Source organism: Eutrema salsugineum, unplaced genomic scaffold (genome assembly GCF_000478725.1).
Source record: "Eutrema salsugineum unplaced genomic scaffold, Eutsalg1_0 scaffold_19, whole genome shotgun sequence".
NCBI lineage: Eukaryota > Viridiplantae > Streptophyta > Magnoliopsida > Brassicales > Brassicaceae > Eutrema > Eutrema salsugineum.
In genome coordinates, this window is record NW_006256838.1 from 2,514,369 (window position 1) to 2,538,620 (window position 24,252).

A 24,252-nucleotide genomic window follows, 5' to 3' on the forward strand; every position below is an offset into this window, starting at 1 on the left:
TATCGAAAAAAAAATGTTACAAAAATGAATATATCTAAGCTTAACTTCACAGCTAGAGGAAGAGACAAAGGAAGAAAAAGACTGAAAAACTAAAGAGAGATGTAGAAGCAACAGAGGCCCATTTCGCTTTTTCAAATCCCATAATTTCTTGCGTTTCTTGTTCATTCACGTACTTGGCCGGTGGAATCTACACTTTATCTTATTTTCCCTTTTTCTCCATATCTTTTTTTTTTGTTGCAAGTCTAATAATTTTAAATATTCCGTTAATCTTGAAAACTCTAACACGTGAAATCCGTGTTAACAAAAATGATAAATTCTACAAAATCTATTAAAATTGGGTAAAAGGCGGGGAAAAAAACCATAAACCAAGAAAAATAAAACAACAATCCATGTTTCGGTTGAATTTTGGTTTGATTTTTGTTTTTTGCATTTTTTATTTTAGTTATATAGAAAATTACTTCAATAGTACTTATTTATGATCTCAAGTCTCAGCCATCACATATTTCCAAATTAAGATATGATTTAGATTTACCACACTAATTAATATAGCATATCATATCCCTATTTGAGAGATTTAATGTCCTGAAAACTTAACAACAAAAAGAAAATCAAGACAAATAAATTTAGTTTAGTTTAAAAATCGGGTAGTATAAAATTTTGAAAATGTTATCTATTAATCAACAAAACCAAATTATAATGTGTAAAAAGATAAAATGTTTTTTTTTATAAAAAAAAACATCTGTGCTGAACATATTGAGAGAAAGGAAAAGACTAAAAAGCAATGATGAAACTTGAAAGATACTTAAAAATGAACTATATCTGACGAAGGATATAGAGAGCTTACACCATCTTAATATGAGGATAAAATTCACCATCAGACTCTCATGTTATTTGTTTGAATATCACTCACTCAATATGAGGTAATACTTCATATTGTACTTTTAAATTTGAACGTGTTTTAAACAATTTTATTTATAAACATATTATTATTTGTTATGCAATAGAATCGATCGGTTATATGTGTTCATTTCAATCACGAAGTCATTAATAAATTGTCGGTCTGATGTGAGTGGTTAAAGATGAATTTGCATATGCTGGAATATGTTTAGATGCCCATTTGGATTTGTTTGCCTCTTTGTTTCCGTTTCTCTTTGGTACCCAAAAACGCACCCACATTCTTCATCGCACTTTATCCTTCTTGTTTATCTATTATTTAATAAAATAAATATCAAATCTACGATATCAAATTTATAATCGAGAATTTAGCATCTTCATAAATACACATGTTTTTATTCCCATGTGTCAGCTCATGTCGTGTGTTGATTCTAATATAGTTCTGATTTTATGAATCTATGTGAGCCACGAATATGGAAGCATATAATCCCAAATCTCTAACCCAGAAGAATAGATTCGAATCGATATATATCATAGCATTTGGAACAATTATGTCGACACATGCATACACGACCGATACAATTGATAAATAAATTTATTATTATTATAATAATTATTATTATTCAAATTTATAAATCTATTGGTGAGATGGCGTCTAAATACTATACGGTAGTTAAATTCTATATGAATCATATGGATAGTTAATCACTCCATTTTCCAAGTTTTTCCAAGTTCTACCACGTACTCCATATGATATTATCCACAAATTATCTATAAAATATGAATGAATCACTTTTTCATCAAATTGATTTGAAGAGATGATCAGTTTGGCAAAATTCTTCCCCAACTTTGTAAAGTATTCAATACTCTCACTTAAAGTGATAGTAATGCATATTCTACCGAAGGTAATGGATCATGCCCAACTTCTTTTTATTTCAATTAAAACCAATGAACACTTGCAACATAACGACACATCCGGATTATAAAAAAATAAATACATATCACAATAAATTAATTAGTGTGATGTGCAGATCTTCTTTTTAATATAGTGCAATTAATATCTTATATTTACTCTTAAAAGGGTTTTGGATAGTTAATTTGACTATGTTTCGGTATAGATTCTGCGCGAAAAATATCTATCTATACACGCACTCATATATATATGGTCGAGTCTATACCGAAACTCGAATACTTTTCTCTCATAATTCATAACCGAAATCCTTTTCAAACAAGAAACAACAGAGATTTTACAAAACGCAACTTTTTAAAATTCTTAGGGCCATAATTCATTTGGTGTAATTATATTGTTTGTTAGTGTTTATTGTTGGCGTTAAAATTCTAATATAGTAAAAAAATTGTATTTCTAGCTGTTTGTTTTCTGTTTCGGTTTATGGCATCAGCAATTCACAGGGCGACTTCAATTATCGCATCCCCTACGGATATGGTTAATGAATGCCCCACAATACCAAACCACTCTCTTCAAAGCATTTTGCAACATCACAGATTTTTTATTTCATATAAGGGTCCTACAATCGACGTAAGCTTGGATCCCACTTTGTTTCTGCTGCCACTTGTAAATTCACTCAGTCCACTTGTGTTTCGTGTTTTACTTTCCCTAAAATCCCATCCTCAGACTAATTATAATGTGATATTGTGGAGGGGATTGTGTGTGTTCACTGATCATTTACGTCTGCATTTTTTCCATTACACTTTCCTCGCGTTGTTTACATTTTTGTTTATATCATATATATCTTAAATAAATATCTCAAATATTCACTTCAATTTAAGATAACTTTAATTTAGCTAACTGATTTCACTATTAGTAGCTCGGTTATTGTGTTACTTATAAGTATCTCATCTGATTTCCCCTAAAAAAAATAAAGAGACTGAAGATAATTCTTACAGATTCGATAACAGAATAATTAATGCGAACGTCACTAAAAAAGAAATAAAGAATAAATAATTATCAGGAAAAAAAACAAAAGGGCATTCGAACTCATCCGAATATGATGCTCTATAAATACAAATAAACCTCTCACCACTTTGTTCGTAGGAAGCTAGCCCCACAAGTGGTGTCTCGTCTCTATTCCTATAAATATTTTTGAATCCATATACCAAATTGTTTTTTTCCTTCTCTTTAATTCATATATGGGGTTAAAGATATCTGAATCAGCCAAGCCTTACTTTGCAATGGTTTGCCTCCAATTCGGATACGCTGGCATGAACCTCGTGACCAAGGTTGTGCTCGACCGTGGCATGAGCCATTACGTCCTTGTGGCTTATCGTAATGGTTTTGCCATGGCTGCTATTGCACCTTTCGCCCTTCTCTCCGAGAGGTAACATATTAGTTATATAACTACATATATATATAGAAAGGTAGAGAGATCGATTCTCATCAGTTACAAGCATTTAAATAGAAATGACAACAGTTATTTGGATGTTCTAGGAAAGTGAGGCCGAAGATGACGTTCCCAATATTCATGCAAATATTTGTACTAGCTCTTCTTGGGTTAGTCTTCTTTGATTTGAATCATTTTTCTTTTTCTCGAAAACATTCGCTTGACATGTATATAAATATTACTTTTATAACTTTTTGTGTGTAAATTATTCACAACAGGCCTACGATCGATCAGAACCTATATTACGCTGGTCTTAAACTCACTTCACCGACTTTTGCCGGCGCCGTCACCAACATCGTGCCTGCTTTGACCTTTATCATTTCCATAATTTGCAGGTATACCTAAATTTAAAGCATATTTATAACTTGAAATTTAACTATAGCTAGGTAAATACAATAGGTTAGTTTGTACAATATGATACGTTGCTAATTAATGATATATGATTTAAATGTTTTGGCGATTAAAAAAAAAGGATGGAGAAGGTGGAGCTGAGAAAAGTAAGATTCCAAGCAAAAGTGGTGGGGACATTAGTGATAGTGGTTGGAGCCATGTTGATGATTTTATTCAAAAGTCATCTAATCATGTTTCTCCGATCGCACCTCAACGGCGATGCTTCGTCGCCGGCCGGTGATGACTACCTCAAGGCCACCATCTTCCTACTCATCGCCTCTTTTTCTTGGGCTTCCTTCTTCGTTCTTCAGGTGCTTAATATTTTTTTTTAGATGACAAACGCAGTTGGAAAAATTGTGATGATCTAGGCAAAAAAAAGTGATTATATACAAAATTAACATTTTGTTCTAACGAATTAGGAAAAAATGTATATATTTTTTTATCTTTAGGCGGCTACGTTGAAGAGATACTCATCTCAGCTTTCATTATCGACGATGGTGTGCTTCATGGGAACGTTACAGTCTACAGCCCTAACGTTTGTGATGGAACCAAACCTTTCTGCATGGAACATTGGCTTTGACATGAACCTTCTAGCCTCTGCTTACGCGGTTCGTCCTTCTTCTTGGTTACATATACAACTTAATTTGTGGTTATATATCGAATTACAATACTTAACAATGTGTGAATGTATACTTAATTTATACAGGGTGTAATGTCGTCGAGCATAGCATACTACGTTCAAGGTTCGATGACGAAGCAAAAAGGTGTTGTCTTTGTCACTTCTTTTAACCCTCTTATCGTCATAATCGGATCCATCATTGGCTTCCTTATCCTCGGCCAAAGATTATACCTTGGCGGGTAAGATACCACTGGTTTTTTACTAGTTAGGTCATATGGCTAAATAATTAATCCTCATATTGTGTCTAATTAAACTACTACTATTTTTGTTTTCTTACATCAAATTTTCGGAAATTTTAGGGTTCTTGGAATGGCGATATTAATGGTGGGAGTCTACGCGGTTCTATGGGGAAAGGAAGGGGATGAAGAAGAGAAGAGTGAGGAAAAGTTTGTAGATGTTAATGTCAAAATTTGTAAAGGCTCGAATGCCAAGGATAATGGTCTCTCGATGCCAAGGATTGATGAGGAAGTAGATGTTGAAATGCAATCTACGGGGAAAGCTAAAATGGTGGTGGGTTTGTTGTAGTCTCGTGAGTATAAAGAAAAGTGTTCACGAGCTTAATCAGATGTTTTAAGTCTTTCCTTTTTTTTGTTAGATAGAGGAGCAACGTTTTCTTTGTTATATATCATGCTCCAACCTTTTGTTTTTAGGTTTTGTTTTCTAATCTTAATTAGTAGGGGTACCCATCATCCATGGTTAATTCAAACCCCTTAATAAGACCAATTAGATTAATAATCGCGCTCAAATATGTTGCTTTTGACCATATATATTCTATCTAGTTCAAATGTGTACCCATATATTGAGGTGATGACTGATGAGAGTCTAAAAGTATAAAGATCTAGAAAATCCAGAAGATATTAATGAAAACATTAATTGTGTTTATTAGTTCAAATGTTGATCTCCTGGACCCTTGTACAATTACTTTTTGCAAAACGAAATAAACGTAGGCGTTTTCAATTAATTGCAAATTAAACGCATCACCCTTAATAAGTACAAGTAAACGCCTCATTAATCTGAATGCATACGAAACACAGTTTCACTAAAAAGAAAATCACCCATTAAAAATTCTAATTAGATTAAATTTATGACATTAAATGAAACTGTGTTTCGTATGACATTAAAAACTCTAAAGAGGGGAGAGGAAGAAATGTAAAAACAATTTTTTTTCTTAAATAATTTTGAAATACCACTATATGACCAGTGCATTTTCTTACTACAAAAATCTTCCAAAAAAATTTCAAATGCTTTTTGATTTAATTTTGTAACAAAATCTCAAATTGTTATAAGGAAAGCATTTTAATAAATGACAAATCTAATAACCATGGATTTCAACCTATTTTAACCAATACTAGATCCAATAAGATGATATTTTAAACAATTTTAGAGAATCGCCAATTGTATAAAGAGAGATTTAAACAACCATTAAAGTCATTCCAAATCGTTACAATTATATATTTTCCTATATATATTGACCGGATTAAAAAAAAAAATGATTCAATTGAAGTATTGAACAATTCACAATACAAAATAAAAGAATACATCATGGCCTTCAAACCAAGTATGGTCACCAAATCCATGGCTGCAGCCTTATTCACAATTATTGCGATGGCTGCACTCGCATCTGCAGCCACTGGTTTAGCTCAATCTCCTGAACCAGACCGCATTGTTAACCAATGTATGGCGAGGATATCTTCAAAGTGTGCAGTATATGCCACGGCCGAAATGTATCGCCATGGTCAATTGAAAGAAAATGGATGCTGCCTAGAAATTTACCACATGGGACAATCTTGTCTTAACATTGTGACAAAGCATTTAATCGAGACGCTTGTACCTAAGCTTCAAGGTGTTGAAAAACAAGATTTTATTGAGAAAAGCACACAAGTGTGGTATCTTTGTGTCCCGGTTTAATTTTATCTTGAGTATCTATATTTGTTTTATTGATGAAAATGAATGAGGATTGACAATACAATCCAATTCGATTTTCTAGTAGAGTTTATGTTATCTAACTCCTTTCTTCTGTTTTTATTTTATGGTATTTTGAAACAAAAAAAATCTTATGGTATAAAATAATTTTGAACCGTTGTAAAAAAAAACCAAAAAATAATAAATTCACGCTTTTTCGATTAAACGTACGTACTACGTATACCAGAAAGAGCGAATACTGTATAAGATAAATAAAACGGTACGATGTTCTGGTTTAAGACCGTTAAGAACAATTAAAAACGGTACGATGTTCTGGTTCTAAGAGCGTTAAGAACAATTAAAAACGGTATGCATTCTCCAACTCGGGTCAAGAAGGTTTTTTATTTTGTTCGTCGTCTTCGTCATCGCTCGATCCCTCTGCTTCATCGCTTGCCGGAGATTTTCTGATCGTCCTTCTGCTGCTCTAAATGGCGAAATAGTAAATCGAGGAGCCAAACGCCTTCATTAGAGGAATTCGCGGCAAGTGTGACAGGAAATCCCTTAGTCGTTTGGTTAAATCCATCCAATAAACCGGTTTTTGTCTTCCTATGGCCAGTGACAGTGTCCATGACTAAGTCTGAGAGGATTTACGGAGGTCAATTCTTGCAACAATATAATATAAGAACCAAATTCTTCATATGTACACTCTCTTTTGGTTGTCCTGAGACCTGAAATTCTGTATTGTGCCAAGAAATTACATGGAACAGGTAAATCTCTGTGAAGTGCATATTATCAGTTACATTGATCATTCTCTTGTAGATATATATGGTACTGAATGTTTCAGTAATGAATTGGTACAATAAAGAAACGAGAAAGAAGAACATAGCAAGTCATTTGGATTGGACGGCTTTAGTCTGCTCGTCTCATATTTTCCATTTTCTTTCTATGAATAAACATCTGAATCTTAACCTTTCGAGATTTCATCACTCTTTTAGTTTGCTCTTTTCTTTTTTTTTTTTTAAATATTGTTTCCTTAGAATTTGCAGGAAGATCCAAATCTTGGCTTTGGTCCCTTGGATGTTGAGCCTTCAAGTGCTTCTGGCAAAAGCATCTGGAAAATCTGCAGGAACATCTCCCATTCATCTGCACTCATGTCTCCCAAAAAAACACCTTCTTTTTCATCATGATTTACACAGATAGGGTGGCTCTTGCTCCTCACAATACTCCTATCTTTCCAGTCTTCTTCTCTGTTAATGTCGTTTACATTTCTGGTCGGTTTATCATGAGTACCAATCCAAGAACACATCATGAGAGCAGATAGATTCGCAGACAAGGATATAGCTGTTGGAAACAAAGGCGTTTTAGAGACCTGACTCATCTCTGGAAGCTCTTTGCATTCTATATCTTCAAATTCATCGTCAAAGTTAAAAATACAACACTCCAGCTCTGCTTCTACTTCATCCCATTCACTTCTATAACCATCATCGTCTTCTTCTTCTTCTTCTTCTTCGTAAGTTCCATCAACCACGCTTGCTTTTGCTTTGTTGCAGAGAATCTCCAACACACTTGAACTCTCTTCCCCTCTGCAGATGTCTCGAGTCATCTTCTCACCAATCTCTGCAAGACACAGCCCTGAAGCAGCTGCCTGTTTCAAGAATATAGTGCAGACGATGAGGACTCGTATGGAAGATTCCTGTATAGAGCATAATTCGGTTCTTAAAATCTCTGCGTCTTTAAAAGGGTCAAGATTCGATATATACTCAAGCTCTGCCTCAGTGAATGGAACCGAAGCTTGAGGCCAGTTAAGCCATTCGAAATAAGGATCGTCGAAGCATTCTGGTAGGCAAAGACCATGATCTATAGGCACGAGCTCGGCTGCTCCAACTCCGTTATAACAACTCTGGTCTTCTTGGTCATGTATCTTCTTCACTAACATGTTTCCAGCATGTCTATCGAGGTTCATGACTCTCACATCAAGTATCCCAATCCTATGGACCGAACCAACCGTGAAGCTTCCTGGTCCAAGCTCTCCTGCATCAAAATCATGACCCACAAATCGTTGCAAAGAGGCAACTTTATAGGTCGCTTCACCATCACTGACATGGAAAGGAACGTGCGAGATTCTGACCAATGCCGTTGTCGGAACGCTGGAAAAGCCATGGTGGTCTAAGAGGTAAGCAGCCAATTCACGGATTCCGGAATCACCGACCCGAATAGACCGTTTCATGCCGGGTTGTCCGAGCATCAAACCGCCAGGTCCTTTAGGATTGTTGAAAGCTAAAGGCTCTTCATCAACTGGCTTGGCAACAGCAATACTGTGACCTTTTCTGGTTTGCAAAAGATAAGCACCTCCTAAGCCACTTGGTAAAAGCAATGGCCTAGCTCCTGAGACCATAGCTATGTTAACTTCAGCTACAAGGGCGCGTATAGCAGGGACTTCTCGACCACCGAGAATCTCAATTCGTGGAGCAGGAGCAGGAGCGGATTTGAAACCGGCATCTTGATAGGAGAAGCATGGAGTGGAAACGCTTCGGTGGTTGAAGGAGTGTGAAGCGGTGAGATTGGTTGGTTTAGTGTTGAAATCGAGAAAGTTGAAGTCGAGGTTGGTTAGAGATTGGAGTCTGCATCTTTGTGAAGATCGGCTAAACTGTGTGAACCGGTCGGTTAGTGGATCGAGAGCCACGGCCATACAGTTCATGCCAAACTTTTGTTGGGAGTGTTTCTCAGATTAATTGTGGAACTCTTGGATGGTCCAGTTCGTTGTGACCAACAAATCATTTTTTTGAATGGCTTGAATCCATATATAGTACCTGCAAATTCTTCTCTGTTTTAGCACATGAACATAAGATGATGTTCCTCGAATAGATGTATATATATATAGATGCAATTAGAATGGGAGATACCTTATAATCCCTCGCTCTTCCTATTGTAAAATCGCCGCAAGTTTCTGCAAATTCGAAGCAATATTTCTGGTCTATTAAAATCTGTAAAAAGTACTAACACAATCAGGGAAGCCCTAGTAATACGACCAATACAGCAGCTGATTGCTTGAAGAACAAGCCAACAAAATTCAACATCAGTTCTAAAAATTGTTCAATGATTCGACATAGCTGATATCGAATGCACCAGAAACTTACTTTAAAATTATCAAGAAATGGATAAAAAGAAGAAGAAGAAGAATTGAACGTACCCTGAATACGAGTAAAGGCATTCAAGGAAAGATTGAACAAATAAAAAAAGTGGGGGAGCGTCAGAGAACCGACGACACTGTCACCGGAAAAAAATTTCTGGGACTCCCCTTCCCAGACTTATTCTTTCTCTTCTTCTACTTTTTGTCTTTTTCAAATTTGGTTTTTCATTTTCTATTTCTTTCATCCTCTTTCCTCCAAATTTATTACGTTCCATAAATGTTTGTTCTTATCTCTACGTTTCTGATCTTCCCTCTTTTGTAGGAGAGAGGAACCAAAAATAGACATAAAGCTCTTTTGTTGGGATTGTTTGTCACCATGACATAAGAATATTTCAAGTGCAGAGTGAACAAATAGTATTCAGAAGACAGATATCGCATTTAATCGTTCTGATGAAGAAGATATTTGAAATCAACAAAGAGGCACAAAGAAAGAGATCATGCGATAGGGATGCTCGTCTCTAGCATTTTCGGAGATCTTCAAACGGAAAATATGTGTAGCGATGTAACAAAATTACTTTATATACAACAAAATAAAAACAGAAAGGTTTATATATTTAAGTTTTCTTTTTCTCGGATGTTAGGTGCAAGACACACTTTTGTGCTGCAAACCTCAACAACTCTTTTACAAAAAAACTCTCTTCATTTTTCATACATACATTTTTTTTTCTTCCTTTTGTTCCTTTATACAATTACCTTGATGTTGTGACCGAATGAGTTCTGCTTTTGTGAACTGCTGCTACTCTTTTTACAGCTTGAACGTTAAAAGCAGTTTCTTCCGGCGCTTTTCTCTTCTTTTTTTTTTTTTTCTTTTTTTTTGGTTTTACAGACAGATGATTACAACAGCTGCTATTACAAGCAGCTTCGATGATGCCCTATTGAAGGTTGGACCAATGCTCGCCGAAGCTGCAGCAGATAATAAACAGATTTCAGATTTGAGATGTTTTAGTTCAGTGAATCAACAAATCCATGGATGCAGATATTGAAAACAAGAAGAAAGGCTTACATGGAGTAGGAGAAGGTGCAGGAGTTTTTTCACCGGTTGGTTGTGATTGTGGGGTGTTTCTCGATGGAGGGGGGATATGAGCAAATACGACGTTGGGAAGTGGACTAGATACTGGGATGGCATGATGATGTGGCGGGGTCGGGTTTGGCGCTGGTGTGTGTGACTTAGACCGGTGCGGTGCAGGCGTTGGTGGTGCAGTGTGATGATTCAGAGCATTGTTTCCTTTAGGTCTCCTCTGCTCGTAAGGGCAAGGCGGGTTTCTCGGGGGTAAAGGTGAGTGCTTGGTTGGCGCTGATGCAGGTGCAAAACTCTTAGTTGCAGGTGTGAAGCTCTTAGTTGCAGGTGAAGGTTCCGGAGCACGATCATGATGGTGGTGGTGATGGTGATGATGGTGGTGATGATGGTAGTATTGTTGGCTGGTTTCAGGTTGAGGAGAAGGGGAAGGGGAAGGGGAAGGGGGTGATGATATGGCGGGTGAATGTGGCAAGAATGAGGAAAGACGGACTTGCTTAACCTTACCAAATACAGTGTGGTTTAGGCCAAGGTTTTTGGAATGAGAGCTAGTGATGGTTTGAGCAAGCTGCTTCAACCTTGAAGAGGTACCGAAAGTGAGTAGAACAGAAGAATGAACTATTGTAGGAGGCGCCACCGTTGAGCCTCTAGTATTTGACAAGGTTATGTACAAGTTCTGAAATTCAACAAAGAGAGAAATTCAATATTCCGAATCAGTAGCAATAGACTGATCTTGTGACTAAGAGTTGTCATACCTCATAGGGAGCCAGATTAATACCCTTCTTCAGCTGACTAGTGAGTTCCTCAAAGTTTAACTGAATTTGGTATATCGAAAAGTTTAGTGTGAAGTTGAAGAGAATCTGCGCTTTCTGCAAGGGGAATATAGGCTGGGGAGGGATCACAGTGATTCCTCCTGGGAATTTTAGCACTTCAAAAAAGAAGGGTTGCCCGAACAAGGATTCAGTCAAGCGGAAAGACAACTGCTTTTGGACCAGAGTTTCAAAAGCTGCCTTTATCAGACTCTCAATTTCGGCAGGTATCTTAGTATTCTTTTTCTCGGGATCGATGGCAAAAATAACCATCGTTCTGTTAAGATTACCCAAGCGTTCAAGGGCTAACACCACAGCCTAGTTCAAGAAAAGATACAGAAGTTACAAAATGATCAACATGGATACAATGAAATCCATGCAAGTGAGATAAGGAATGGAAGCTTAGTTACTTTGGTCATGGGAAAGCTTATTTCATCGGTGATATCATTCTCAAGCTGCAACAAATTGTCTTCCAAGAACGAAACTGGTTTTCCAACAACAAAACTCGCCACTATCCTGTGATCTGCATAGAGATATATCAGGGCGCAAGATATAGGTAGCTAAAAATGTTGTTGCTTCAATGTTCAGGGGAATAAACATAAGAATATAGGGATCATATAAACACATGTAAGTCGTTGCATGAAAGAAAATTTAGATAACAGAATTGGAGAAAGTTACATTATTCAAACTAAAACAGTCTTAGGCTGCCCAGGCAAGTGACAACAACTAGATTAGATTTTGAAACAAAATCAGACACTTGAGGTAAATCTGTTTTGCACACCTAGTTCACGTACTAAACTATGCACCGACTATGTCTACGTTCTTAATTGCTTCTACCAACCAGCTTTGAGAAAAGATTGTAAACGGAGAAAAAGATTTTGGTGAGCTAATAAGAATAAATGGAAACAAATCATTGCTTTCATGAGACATTTTGAACCAATTTTAGGCTTTTAGCCCTGCCAAGCTTAAAACAACATTCTGAGACATTTATAGAAATATACTTATTAAGCAGTGTTGATTCAATAAAGGTGTTTACAATACTAAAAATGGAGCTCATGGTATAACCTTATCAGACAGTTTGGGACTAAAAAACACATCTTTATATCGACTACTGAACTCCACAAGGTTTACATCAAATTTCAACAAAAATTCATACATAACCAATAAAGAAATGGCCTAAAATAGCCATTTCTAAGTCCAAGTCAATGAAAGTTTACATTCCCTACATCACCTCCTAACAAAATTTCAGGAAATCCATTAAAAATTAGGGCTCATTCAGAAACGAGCTTTGTCCTGTTATAGAAAATATTCCAGCTTTATAACAGCTCAATCTCATTATCATTCATGTGAATTATCACTGAGTTTCTCCCTACATTCCCATGTGAAATCCAGAAGGCGAGAAAAAAAAAACCCCCCAACGAATCACAAACCCTAGATCTGTAACACAAATCATATCAAGGCAGATTGACACGAACCCAACGGGATCTAAAATCCTAAGAGGACTCTCGAGGCAAAAGAAGATAGGAGAAAACGGGAATTTTTACCTTTAAACCTTGGATCGAGATCTAGATCATCACGATCTGTTAATCCGAGGAATGGAGGCAACAAAAACAAAGCGGAGAGAAACAGAGCAGCAGAAAAAGCGAGAATCAAAACGCATCTGAGACTAAAGCATCTAGAGATCCGAGCGGAGAAACAGCCGGAGCATCCGTTAATCCTAGCCGTAGTAGCAGCTCCGTCGTCACCAGGGAGATTCTGCTCCTCATCGGTATTCTTCCCCATAACAAACAAAGCCACAGCATAAAACACAGATTCATTCACGGAATAGCTCCAAATCCACCATAAAACGATCGGGTCAAGATTCTGCCGCACCCATAAAGGCCGGCTTCTTCAACCCCGAAGGAAATCCAAAGGAAAATTAGGCAAAGAAGATGCTCCCAAAAGCAAGCAACAAAGCGGTTCCCTGTCGATTGAAACAAAAATGTAGGGCTCAGGGAGACGGAGCACAAAGCAAGGGAGAAAAAAGGAGTGAAGTAGCTTTCTCTGCAAATGACAATAGAGAGAACTCTCTCCTTTTCCTTTTTTTTTTTTCTTATTGTGTGTGAGAAGAGAGTATTTGTGTTTGCTTTATCTTTTTCTTTTTCTACACTTAACATTTGTTTAGTAATTATAAATTTATAATGTACAGAGCAGTTGTACTAGTGGGTGTGACTTGTGAGCTCGTGTCAATTTGAATTTCGAAACTTTTATTGTTTTAGTCAAGAAAAAAAAAAAAGAGAGAGACAGAACCAAAAAAGAAAATATTTTTCTTTCCTTTCGAATTTTGGTTCAGAATGACATAAACATTATTTTTCCTAAATAGATGCAATGTTCATCTGTAGACTGTAGATTAAGTAAAAAAAGTTTATCAACCCCTCCAATGCGTAGCTTAGTTGTAAAGAAGTAATTAAACAATGAAAATGCTACTTTTTATCTAATGTAAATCAAGTATCGAGTGTTTTTTTCTTTATCTGTGTGCAAACTATGTAAATCAAATCAACTATTTGAATTCGAATTACAACATCATAGCGATACTTGTTTAGATCACTATTTGAATGTTTGAGAAGAGGAGAAGTCAAAACAAAAGTGAAACGTTAAAGGTAATTGGTAGTAGAAGCGGATAAATAGATTTTAAAGATATAATCATTTATGATGATGGGAAACTGTGTAGGGAAGTAGTAACTTGTTGAGAAGACAAGTAGTTAGTTGTGAAACTTCGATCACGGAAGAGACAAAAGATCTATAAAAGAAAAAAAAAAAGAAAAGAGAGAGATTTTTTAGGTCAAAGACTTTTGTCACTTTCCCTATACGGCAGAAATCTTGTGGGTCTTTTTAAAGCTTCTTCGTCGGTGACATGAATTTTTAAGATAGATTGTATCATAATTTCTACGCCATGTGTGATGTGGCTAATGCTATTTACTGCTTATTCAATTACACCATATGTGATGTGGCGGATGCGATTTCACTGCTTCTTCAACCAAAATCTCCATCTAACAAAAAAATGAGGACAAAACTCGAATGTCGATTGGTTACTATATTCAACTTCCCTTTCTTTTTTAGCAATCTTTTTGGTTCATTTCTTAAATGTTGTTGTATGGATCGCTAAGCCTTGCATCACTTAAGAATGGTTTATGAAAGTTGAGAAAATGTTCATAACTTGGAGGTTTTTTTCTAAAAACTATTCATAAACCTAAAGTTGTGATATTTTTGCAATTTTATAATTTTGGTGGTAAGTATGAAAAAGTAAATACAAATTGTGATTTTATTTTTTTATTTTTTTTTTAGAATTGTCCTACAACTTTTGTGGAGCATAGAGATATAGCTAAAAACTAAAATCAGAAAAGTATTTGCATATCTAAAAGAAATATATCGGAATCTACTATTTTGTGGGTTAGCATATTCGTAATGGCCAAAAATAGGTCCAGTAATATATGTATCTTTCGCATCAAACAACTTGACGCAATTTGGTTATCTAACCATCACTTTCCCCCAATATGACACAAAATCTAGTATTTTTTTTAATGAGATTGAGATTCGAGAATGGTCAAGCTTTTGCTAGCGCCTCAAGGTTATCAGGTTCTGGTATAGCACCTTTTGCTTACGAAATGTGTAAGTAAAACAAACGTAACAACAAGTTTGCAAAAGAAGAAAATCCTAAGTAATTGAAGAAGAATGATACAAATATTTAATAACAATAAAGTAAACAGATCGAAGTTTGGTTGGCGCCAGCCGAAACATACATTTATCTATAAATAAACATAAATAACTCAATACAAATTTAGTAACATGCTAACATGTGTTATATAATAATATCCATAAATAAAACACAATGCTGATAAACCGTAAGATACAGAAACGGAAGAACTACAATAAATAATGAACATAAGTAAGCGAAGGAGAGACAGAACAAGACAAAACACAAACAAAATACAAAGACCAAAAGTGAAGTAAACAAATACAGACGTAAGGTATATATTTACGTTTAATATTAAGATTTGCAGATGATGCAACTGAATGATAAAAAAAAAAAAAAAAATCTGTAAAACTAGTGTATAAACTCTTCACAGGCATTACGTACAGTCATGTCTTGGTGTTTCACTACATATAAGGAATCTTAAAATCACTCAATCCTTAAAAGACAGAATCATGCGAAATCATCTTGTAAGAATTAAAAGTCAGGGGAGACAAACAATCAATAGAAATCACCTTCTTCTTTATAAAAGACATGGCACAAAACCCAGTCAGTATCTGCAACAGTAGTTGGGAGGCTAATTTCATCCATGTACCATTCAACTCTTGGATTTAACTCTTCTTCGTCAGGTAAACGAATATCATTGGATTCTTCTTCGTGCTCAATGAGAGTAAAGGAACGTTTGATACCGACACAAATTTCTTCCTGTGGATCGAACACAGTATCTTCACCGATTTGTGTCCAGAGATTTTGAGGGTCTTGGCCGTTTGTTTTCCTGCAATAGAAATACAAATGCTTTTCTTTTGGAAACCCTGAAACCAAGAAAGAAAAATGAAACAGAGACTGTCAATGAACTCATTCACAAAAGAAGGCAAAGTTAGATCAAGAAAAGAAAAACAGACCAGGCAAATCACTAGGATGTTTTGAGAAGAGATCCAGACACTCTTCAGGTATGATACGGACTCTCATTGGCTGTCCTAGAGCTTTTTTCTTCAAAAAATAGCTTGACATCTGATAGTCTGTTGGACGAAATCTGAATCCGACAGGCAAAGGTCTGAATTTTGGCTCCATTCTTGAAAAAAAAGAGAGAGAGAATAATTATCAATGGTCAAGATTTCGAGGAAGATAACATACACGACGTAGAAGGGCAAAGAGACATCGAATGGTCAAGAAACTGAGGGTTTTGACAAAAACGTTATAGAGGAATAGAGAGAAGAGATGGCTTCGATAAAGATACCTCAATGGAGATTCTGCGTTAGTGGCTTTGGGAACATCGGAGCAAGCCTGTTTCTTGTTCATGTCGATAGCTTCTTCATCAAGCAAGCTTAGGCCGACCCGTTTTTCAACACGAGGCTCTGGATAAACACTTCCACAGCTTGAGCCAGGTTCAGGAACACAAGTTGGACTCGAAGTTGGCTTCTTTTCGGGCTAAATCAAATACAAAGGACAAGAAAATGGAAGTCAAAACTCTGAGCGAGGTAAAAGCCAATTCATAGTTATTAGTCTTGACTCTGGAAAAAAGATGAATAAATAAATCCTTACAGATTTTGTCAATGCCTTCTCTTGTGCTATATCTATATCCATGGTCAGAAGATCTTTCGCAATCTTATCCAAAACAGAGATGTTAGTTTCGTGAGCAATCTTCCAATCGTTCTTCTGAAGAAGAGGGGACACAAGCACAAGCCTCAGGAAACCGAATGAAATAAGAGAAGAAGATAGATTCAACAATGAGAAAGTTAGTACACGAGAAAAAGTGTTACTTGTGAGATTGCCGAGGTTTCTGCTTGAGCAGCATGGAGAACAGAGTAACAAGCAGCTTCTCTCTGGAGTTGTTCAAGTTTCTGTTTCTTGAACTCGACGTCGGACTTGGACTCGGACTCGTGTGCTCTATTAAACCCAGCAAGTGATTTTTCAGCCATTACTCTCTTCTTTGATGTGCGAATCGTTGGATCTTCTACATCACAATGGAGTAATAGAATCAAGATCATTGGTGGAGAGGAAAAGAAAAGCAGAGTAACCCGAAACCCTGAAATCTGTAAACCATTGGCTAATCCTACTCTTAAACCCTACTTACTGGAGATTGTGATCGAAATGTTACAAGAATCCGATGGGGAAATTCAATCGAAGAAACATAATAATCACAAGCTTGTGAACAGACGTACCGGCGGGATGATCTGATTCTTGGTTATTTTTGTCCGCCATTAGAGAGAGAGAACCAATAAAACAGAGGAACCCCGTGAGATCAAGTTTGTAGTTTCGAGAAAAACCCTAACTTCGAACAATCTCCGGCACAAGAACGTGTTTCAGTTGCAAAGGTTAACGAGAGAGAAGCGCCAAGATTTTGTGGAAGAAGCGGGTTTTTTTTATTTAACATCAAGAAGCGAGTTTATATACATCTATGAGTCACTATTTTTGGGAGAATTTTTTTTCCTGTTTTTTCAAAAGAAAAATAATGGTTTTATCTACGACATATATTTATATTTTTTCACTAAAAAGAACCAACATACATTCGTCAATAAAATAAACATATTATTAATGCACAGTCAGTAAGATGCTAACATGTGTGATATTAAAATCCATAAATAAACACAAAGTTGATAAACTGTAAACAACGGAAACAGAAGATCTACAGCAACCAATGAACATAGTAGGTGAAAGAGAGACAGAGCAAGTCAAAGCACAAACGAAAACATGAAAGACCAAAGTGATATAGAAAGGCTTCAACAAAAGAGTTTAGATTTACGTTTAATAGTCAAAAGGCCACCCACTGTAACCCATATGAGATTGTTGTTGATGATGTTGATATTGTTGCTGCTGCTGTTGCTGGTGATGATTATAGAGGCCTTCTTCTGCAGTGGCTGCGTTGTTTGTATCTCTGCGGTTTTGTGTCGACCTTGAGCTAGACGAGCGGAATGGCCAGAGGTTAGAGAAAAGGTTCCTCCTTCTGTTTCCATTGGTGCTTCTGTTCTGATCACTCTGTGTGCTTGAAGAAGATCCTCTTGATGGTAACTCTTTTCGACAGACAGGGCATGAGTTATGCTGAACCAGCCATGGGACGATGCAGTCAGAGTGATAGATATGGTTACATGGCATCTGTTTTGCTTCTGATTTAAGTTCGAATTCGTCTTTGCAAACCGGACAGTGAGAGTCTGATGACTTGAGATGCTTCTGTGTGATCTTGATTGTTGGCAATGCATCAATTGATGATCTTGGTGCAGGTGGTGGACCTCGATGATGAGTCCCTGATGAAAGCTGCTCAATCAGTTCTTCAAGACCGGGTCCGAAAAAGTAGTCTCCCGCATTGGTATTGTTGCCACGAGTGATACCAATTCCAGGTGACCCGTTGAATAAGGCTTCAACTGAGTTACTATCTCCACCAGCCAATCTAAAGGGAGCTTGGCCACCGAATATCAACAGAGGAGCTATACTTGAAAAGCTTTCAGAACCTGTAGAGCCAATTCTTCCACTGATTTCTCGGTCATAGCTTCTTTCAGCTAAGCGGCTTCTCATGAATGCTGAGAAAGCTTCCATGAGATCAAAGGTTGAATCACGTTCAACATCCCTGTGAGCTCTAAGCAAATCAAAGGGGATATTCGGTGCTACATCGATTTCCTCAACAAATCCTCCTCCACAATAGGGACAAGTAGAGTCTCGACCACGAAGCCAAACACCACGTTGACATCTGTGACACCAGTGAGTGTTTCTACCACTCGACATCCCTCCAGCTCGTCACAATCTCCTTCTTCTTTGCGAGTTACAAAACCAGAGGAAAATGAAGTTCCCTGTGCTTGAAACTTAGGAAGCTTTTTGGCTGCTTCAGTCAGGTACTAGTTATTAGCCTGCAAAATCCAGTAGGAGAATTGGTCACCAACTCCTGCTAACTTGTTGCTAAGTTGGTAAACCAAAGAATTTTTGATCATATCCCTACTTTCCTAGCTCATCTCAGCTATGTGCATACTTCAACATCCAAAATGTAATTATAAGTCACAATTCAGCAAGTAAAAGCCAAACTTTGGAACACATGTTACACCCAATTAGGAAATCATCATGCTTTTCTTAACAATAGACTTTTCATTTTTCCCAGGTTAGAGCGAGCATTCACACTCATAATTTATCACCACAATCTTCGATTCGAATCTGTGATATGTTTCATTACAAGCTCAATCATGAATAATACACACCCCCAGATTTTAACAGACAAATTCCTCTAACAGGATCGTGAATTGCTCCTTATACTCTAAATTAAGCCAACCCAAATTAAAAAAAAAAAAACAAATACTGAATATGATCGATTCGGGTGAGAACTCGGAATCTACACGATTCAACCACTTCCTAGCTAGAATATCTAAATGAGCCATACAATAGCTCGCAGTGGAGACTGGAGAGAAATCGAATGAGACAATGAAGAAAGTACAATGCAAACAATCTACAGAAACCAATACACCTTTCAGACGGAAAATCAAGGAAAAATAAGATCAATCAAAAACCAGATCATGGTAAGCGCTTCTGGAAAAACGAGAGCATGAAAATTCACAAATCCAAGCCAAACAAAAAACAGAGCAAAAGTTCCAAACTTTCCGACGGAAATTCTTAGGACACCTTATTTGAAAATTTGAGAAAATCAGATCCAATGATCCAAATATAACGAGAAAAATGAAATCCGGAGACAAAAATTAGAAATAAAAAAGGAAGATTCAAGACACAATGGCTTGGTTTAGAAGACCAACTCGATCAGTTACATACCTCACATAGATCCGAAGAAAGACGAGAAACCTCAAAAGAAGCTGTGGTGAGATTGGATTTTGGAGGAAGAAGACGAAAAAGAGAGCGAACCTGGAAGAATCTCTCCGTCTCACTCTATTGAGTATTGACTGTAAAAAAAAAGTTTATAAGAATGAAAATGAAAAATACCTTAGCCTTAGTGTAAAAAAAAAAAAAAGGCCACATTGTCTGTGATATTCTGTAAGACTGTAAATCCTTTAACTCCCACCACGTACCACGTGTCTTGCTCAATCAGGTTTAATAGCCCCTAACTTTCTCCGTATTTACAGCTCTGCCATTCTGACAGTCGCCGGCTTTTTGTCACGCTTTCTTTGCTTCCGTCGGATGATTACTCAATATACTCACGACAGAACTCGTCACCTTTACTTGTTTTTATCTTAAAAAAGTTCTATAAACAGAATAAAGAGAATTGATCAAATGTGCCTCGATTCGATTCTCCTTAAAAGATGAAATCCAATGTCTCTAGAAACAATTCGAAAGTAAGGGACTGAAAAAATTGAAAGTTATAAAAAGCAAATTAAGGGTGTGCTAGGATTTAGGAATCATCTTCTTCCGGCGTTTTCCACCGGAAAATCCATCGACCCTATTACGAATGTAGCTCCTAAGCTTCTCCAGCATCTTCCTCTCACTCACACGCAACACAAGCGAATGATATAATCTCCTGTCTCTCGGAACACAACAAGCTTTAAGCCCAACAATGTCATCTTCCAAAGAACTTACTGTTCCATATAAACTCTCTCGCTTATCCACAATAGCAAGAAGCGCTTCACAAACACCATCCGTGAGAAGAACATCTCCGCCACCACTTTGTCCGAACATGAACTTGTGTTTCCCAACTGTGATCTCTCTTACTTCTTTAGACAGACAATCTCCTGCTGTGGATATAGCTAGATCGAGTTTATTGTATGTGTCTTCTGGTAAGAGCAGTATATAGAGGAGGATCAGGAGCTCGGATTGGGGTTCTCCGGTTGTAGAAACCTCGAAATATTCTGAGTTTTGGCTCTCGCATCCTGCGTAGCCTAGTTTTCTCCACAAAGCGAGTCTCGCTCGAGTGTACCGGCTTGTGAATGAGGATGTGCTCCATTCGGTTACTAATTCAAGATCTATGTTTACTATGTCGTAAGGATTGTCAGGCTCTGTAAATCCGTACCTGTGTAGTAAAGCTGCGTTACCCATCAAACCGTATGTGTTGAATACCTACAAAAGAGATTTTATGACATCAATGCAAGTAAAAGATGATTATAACAGACTTCGAAAACAAAATTAAGCATATGTACCTCGGCTCCAGCCGGAACATTCTTCACCATAATCATTTTTAACCCGGATAGATCGTCTTGCAACATTGAAGAGTTTTCTTCCTCTTCTTCTTCTTCTTCTTCTTCTTTGGCTTCCTCATCAGTTATTTCACCAGGAACTTCCTCAAAAGATTGCTCACGCGAGGAAGAACTTTTACTGGAAGGCTCGTCTTCATCAGTGGCCTCAGTTACAGCATCAACGTTGTCAGTTTCATCAGCTTCAGTATCGGATTCACTGTGAGATGATTCAGCGGTGAAGTGGATGTCTTCCGCCCCAGTTTTATGATTGAAGCTGCAATAAAGGGTAAACAGGCAAGATTCAGAAGAGTGGACAATCAATGAGTAAAACATCAAGTTTTTCGTCAGAAAATTAACCGAGCATGCTAGAATGAGATCAAGTCCAACAAAAAAAAAACAATTTTTGAGGATCACGTTTCTCCCACATATGACAAAAACTGAAAATCGGAAAAAGCACATTTTCATGTAAATATCTGAGATGCTGCAACCATATACCATACTGTTACAAAATTAGCACTTTGATTGCCTAATACATAGATTATTATCTGCGATCATTGTCCTCTTACCTATAACACACTCAGTCTAACTGAAGATACTGAACCCAAAGATACCTTTAACGTATTGCAGAGAGTAAATCTTCTGAGGACAACATAAATAAGCAAATGTGGCACAAGACAAAACCCAAGATTAGTTCTAGTCCGATAACTAGGCATAACAAAAGTAGGTGATACATGAAAGCATTTCTCTGGTTTACTGTCTCTGGAATGAGTTTTCCACCATGTGTAAGGGTAATATGTTTGGCCTCAATCTCAACAACTTTCTTTGGATGATACATATTAGCTTAGCAAGGCTAATGTAGTCTAAGGTCAACTTACAGATCTGCAAGAGGAACCATCCCGGATCCATGGTAGTCATCAATCTGGAAAGACCTTGAAGCAATTAGACTCTTAGCCGCAAGATACTCTTTGATCCCAAACGAATCAGGGTCAACATTCGAAGGCAGTGAAGAGCTAAGTGGCACAATGCTTTCTTTCCAATCCTCATATATAAGACCATGATCTTCCTTCACCACCTGCCTACAAAAAAATCAAACTGATGAGTAGTGAATTTCAACTAAATTCCATCAAACAATAAAATTGAATATCTATAGCAAAAACCTTATGAAGCTCAGTTCCAGATAAGAGAGAATCCAAGTCATCAAGGGACCAAACTAGAGGCAAATCCTCTTGAACAGGAAGAATCTGGAGATAACCAGCCCAAGGGGATTCTTCACCCAAGCTTCTCTCGTACATAAGAGCCACGGAGAGACCTAGACTTCCATCTAAATCAGCGGATTCGATAATCTCACGAGCCCCACTAGTTTTAATGGTGAGACAAGCTGTCTTCGATATATTGGCAACGACATCTCCTTCCTTCAAATCGCAGAACGCTCTCACAGAGACACCGTCGTTGTGGTCGTCGACGAGATTGAGAGCGTCGCTGCAATCAACTCCGTTAGCTTTCATCCATCTCTTGAATGCTCTTAACCTCCTGGCGACAATGAGAGAGAGAGAGACACAAAGGTCGAAATTATTCGACACTGCAATCAAAGTTGTTTCGATTCATCAACAGAAGAAAGAAGCTTGAAAGAGTGAGAGAGAAAACCTCGTGGCCATGAATGATGCTTTCTCCAAGAGTGGATTTGCCGGAGAAAAACAACGTCCGATTAGAGGCACTTCGACGGCGTCAGATGATTAAAGGGTTTATGCTACGTATCATCTATGTATATTGACGAAAATACCCTTACAAACATTAACCAACCAGTAACCACGCATTACATATGTGAAAAATTGAATAATCCATCTAATCTTGTGACGACCTTAATGATGATATGCAGGCAGATAAGAGGACATATAATGCAATCACTTAATTAGGTCAAACCTCTAACTAAGTAAATATTATAATTACATCCAACTTGATAAAGAAGAGTCGTAAAGAGTTCTATTTTACATCCAACTTTAAAAAGCAAAGTATTAATTATAGAAATAGGCATTAAGCATACTGTATGTTTTTTTTTTGTAATTGTTTCCTAAAACAACGATATTAATTAAACACATTGCCAATACTTAACACTACAGAATAAAGTTTGTCTCAAACAAATCATAAATAATTAAAGTTTGTGTTGACCACTATATAACAATATAGCATATCCAAAACCAGTTTATTCAGCATAATATTTGTTTTCTTAGTTTTATAGAAGAGCGAATTTCAATTTTATGTTTATTCAACTCTAACTAAAATAATAATAAAAATATGTTAAGTTTTTTTTTTTATCGAAAATCTGTTAGGTTAAACAAAATTTGAAAGATCAAAATTTCCATTTTTCTTTTCCATTGCTTCTTTCTTTTCCAACAATATTATCCAAGATAAGCCTTAATAAATCCTCAATTTTTAGATAATGTAATGAAAGCCAATATATTTTTAATCTAAACTAGGGCATTATATTTGTTTTTTGACTAAACTGTTTTTAAATATGCTATAAAGTAATAATAATAAATTAAATAAAGTTATAAAGACCAAAATTTCCTATTTTTTCCACCGTTTCTTTCTTTTTCCAACAATAGTATCAAGATAATCTTATTAAATCTTCATTTTTTTAATAATGTAATGAAAGCCAATATATATATATATATATAATTGAAACTAAGGTAAATTTCATATCCATTCAACTTAACAGATTTTATATTTTTAGAATTTAAAATCATATTATTATTTAACTTAATAAATTTATTATTATTACTTTATAGCATATTTAAAAGCAGTTTAGGCAGCAAAAACAAAATTTCCTGGTTTTCTTAGGAAAACGATTTTTAATTTATGTTTATTCAACTGTAACAATAATAATAAATTTTAAAGTTAAATAAAATTTTAAAGTCCAAAATTTCCATTTCTATTTGTAACCGATGCTATCTTTCTCAACAATATTATCTGAGATAAATCTACATTTATTGATAATGTAATGAAATGAATATATTTTTAAAACTTTAACAAGATTAAAAATCATATCCATTCACACGGTATTTACCATCACTATAAATATAAATCAAAAGTTGCTTATCCTCCTCCTTCACTAAGCTTAAAACGTCGTCCTCATCAATATAAGAGAGATC

The 24,252-nt window shown here is 36.3% G+C and overlaps 7 protein-coding genes and 1 long non-coding RNA gene across 10 annotated transcripts; 3 read left to right on the forward strand and 5 right to left on the reverse strand.

Annotated features, from left to right (window-relative positions):
• The first annotated feature begins 2,956 nt into the window (after nt 1–2,956).
• On the forward strand, nt 2,957–5,147 carry LOC18019943 (WAT1-related protein At3g56620). The gene is made up of 7 exons (XM_006402906.2): nt 2,957–3,230; nt 3,341–3,403; nt 3,512–3,628; nt 3,766–3,994; nt 4,133–4,291; nt 4,390–4,541; nt 4,662–5,147. The coding sequence occupies exons 1-7, from the start codon at nt 3,043–3,045 to the stop codon at nt 4,885–4,887; spliced, it is 1,134 nt and encodes a 377-aa protein (XP_006402969.1). The 5' UTR covers nt 2,957–3,042; the 3' UTR covers nt 4,888–5,147.
• A 757-nt stretch (nt 5,148–5,904) lies between these two features.
• On the forward strand, nt 5,905–6,270 carry LOC18019944. The gene has a single exon (XM_006402907.1). It carries the CDS (start codon nt 5,905–5,907, stop codon nt 6,268–6,270), a length of 366 nt encoding a protein of 121 aa, XP_006402970.1.
• Nucleotides 6,271–6,662: 392 nt separating this feature from the next.
• LOC112087197 lies at nt 6,663–8,309 on the forward strand. The gene is made up of 3 exons (XR_002899960.1): nt 6,663–7,031; nt 7,311–7,774; nt 7,854–8,309. It is a non-coding gene; the product is annotated as an uncharacterized LOC112087197 (long non-coding RNA).
• On the reverse strand, nt 7,044–9,588 carry LOC18019945 (phosphatidylinositol 4-kinase gamma 8). Of its 3 annotated transcripts, none has more exons than XM_024157243.1 (3): nt 9,455–9,588; nt 9,168–9,211; nt 7,044–9,074 (listed from the first exon to the last, which is right to left on the reverse strand). In XM_024157243.1, exon 3 carries the CDS (start codon nt 8,960–8,962, stop codon nt 7,298–7,300), a length of 1,665 nt encoding a protein of 554 aa, XP_024013011.1. In that variant the 5' UTR covers nt 8,963–9,074; nt 9,168–9,211; nt 9,455–9,588; the 3' UTR covers nt 7,044–7,297. The 3 variants fall into 3 exon arrangements, with proteins under 3 accessions (XP_024013011.1, XP_024013013.1, XP_024013012.1); XM_024157245.1 differs by having other exon boundaries at nt 7,044–9,083; XM_024157244.1 differs by having other exon boundaries at nt 7,044–9,088.
• Nucleotides 9,589–9,954: 366 nt separating this feature from the next.
• On the reverse strand, nt 9,955–13,385 carry LOC18019946 (formin-like protein 3). Its single transcript, XM_006402909.2, has 5 exons — nt 12,823–13,385; nt 11,689–11,801; nt 11,225–11,596; nt 10,458–11,145; nt 9,955–10,357 (listed from the first exon to the last, which is right to left on the reverse strand). Exons 1-5 carry the CDS (start codon nt 13,058–13,060, stop codon nt 10,275–10,277), a joined length of 1,494 nt encoding a protein of 497 aa, XP_006402972.1. The 5' UTR covers nt 13,061–13,385; the 3' UTR covers nt 9,955–10,274.
• A 2,124-nt stretch (nt 13,386–15,509) lies between these two features.
• Nucleotides 15,510–16,079, reverse strand: LOC18020000 (NAC domain-containing protein 104). The gene is made up of 2 exons (XM_024157169.1): nt 15,911–16,079; nt 15,510–15,820 (listed from the first exon to the last, which is right to left on the reverse strand). Exons 1-2 carry the CDS (start codon nt 16,077–16,079, stop codon nt 15,510–15,512), a joined length of 480 nt encoding a protein of 159 aa, XP_024012937.1.
• Nucleotides 16,080–17,533: 1,454 nt separating this feature from the next.
• LOC18020001 (E3 ubiquitin-protein ligase RZF1) lies at nt 17,534–20,024 on the reverse strand. The gene is made up of 3 exons (XM_006402911.2): nt 20,006–20,024; nt 19,752–19,879; nt 17,534–18,847 (listed from the first exon to the last, which is right to left on the reverse strand). The coding sequence occupies exon 3, from the start codon at nt 18,723–18,725 to the stop codon at nt 17,754–17,756; it is 972 nt and encodes a 323-aa protein (XP_006402974.1). The 5' UTR covers nt 18,726–18,847; nt 19,752–19,879; nt 20,006–20,024; the 3' UTR covers nt 17,534–17,753.
• A 146-nt stretch (nt 20,025–20,170) lies between these two features.
• On the reverse strand, nt 20,171–22,812 carry LOC18020002 (ribosomal lysine N-methyltransferase 3). Its single transcript, XM_024157094.1, has 5 exons — nt 22,748–22,812; nt 22,261–22,633; nt 21,979–22,175; nt 21,068–21,377; nt 20,171–20,987 (listed from the first exon to the last, which is right to left on the reverse strand). The coding sequence occupies exons 1-5, from the start codon at nt 22,756–22,758 to the stop codon at nt 20,319–20,321; spliced, it is 1,560 nt and encodes a 519-aa protein (XP_024012862.1). The 5' UTR covers nt 22,759–22,812; the 3' UTR covers nt 20,171–20,318.
• Between the last annotated feature and the right edge of the window lie 1,440 nt (nt 22,813–24,252).

Excerpts from the sequence above, each read along its gene's own strand:
- LOC18019943 (XM_006402906.2), top strand. The coding sequence starts at position 3,043 with ATGGGGTTAAAGATATCTGAATCAGCCAAGCCTTACTTTGCAATGGTT. Across the intron at positions 3,231-3,340 it reads TTCGCCCTTCTCTCCGAGAG|GAAAGTGAGGCCGAAGATGA; the intron begins GTAACATATTAG and ends TGGATGTTCTAG. Across the intron at positions 3,995-4,132 it reads CTTCCTTCTTCGTTCTTCAG|GCGGCTACGTTGAAGAGATA; the intron begins GTGCTTAATATT and ends TTTTATCTTTAG.
- LOC18019944 (XM_006402907.1), top strand. The coding sequence starts at position 5,905 with ATGGCCTTCAAACCAAGTATGGTCACCAAATCCATGGCTGCAGCCTTA.
- LOC18019945 (XM_024157243.1), bottom strand. The coding sequence starts at position 8,962 with ATGAACTGTATGGCCGTGGCTCTCGATCCACTAACCGACCGGTTCACA.
- LOC18019946 (XM_006402909.2), bottom strand. The coding sequence starts at position 13,060 with ATGGGGAAGAATACCGATGAGGAGCAGAATCTCCCTGGTGACGACGGA. Across the intron at positions 11,802-12,822 it reads TCTCGATCCAAGGTTTAAAG|ATCACAGGATAGTGGCGAGT; the intron begins GTAAAAATTCCC and ends ATCTCTATGCAG. Across the intron at positions 11,597-11,688 it reads TAAGCTTTCCCATGACCAAA|GCTGTGGTGTTAGCCCTTGA; the intron begins GTAACTAAGCTT and ends TTCTTGAACTAG.
- LOC18020000 (XM_024157169.1), bottom strand. The coding sequence starts at position 16,079 with ATGGAGCCAAAATTCAGACCTTTGCCTGTCGGATTCAGATTTCGTCCA. Across the intron at positions 15,821-15,910 it reads ACATCCTAGTGATTTGCCTG|GGTTTCCAAAAGAAAAGCAT; the intron begins GTCTGTTTTTCT and ends TCTTGGTTTCAG.
- LOC18020001 (XM_006402911.2), bottom strand. The coding sequence starts at position 18,725 with ATGTCGAGTGGTAGAAACACTCACTGGTGTCACAGATGTCAACGTGGT.
- LOC18020002 (XM_024157094.1), bottom strand. Across the intron at positions 22,176-22,260 it reads CTGGAACTGAGCTTCATAAG|GTGGTGAAGGAAGATCATGG; the intron begins GTTTTTGCTATA and ends TTTTGTAGGCAG. Across the intron at positions 20,988-21,067 it reads ATGTTCCGGCTGGAGCCGAG|GTATTCAACACATACGGTTT; the intron begins GTACATATGCTT and ends TCTCTTTTGTAG.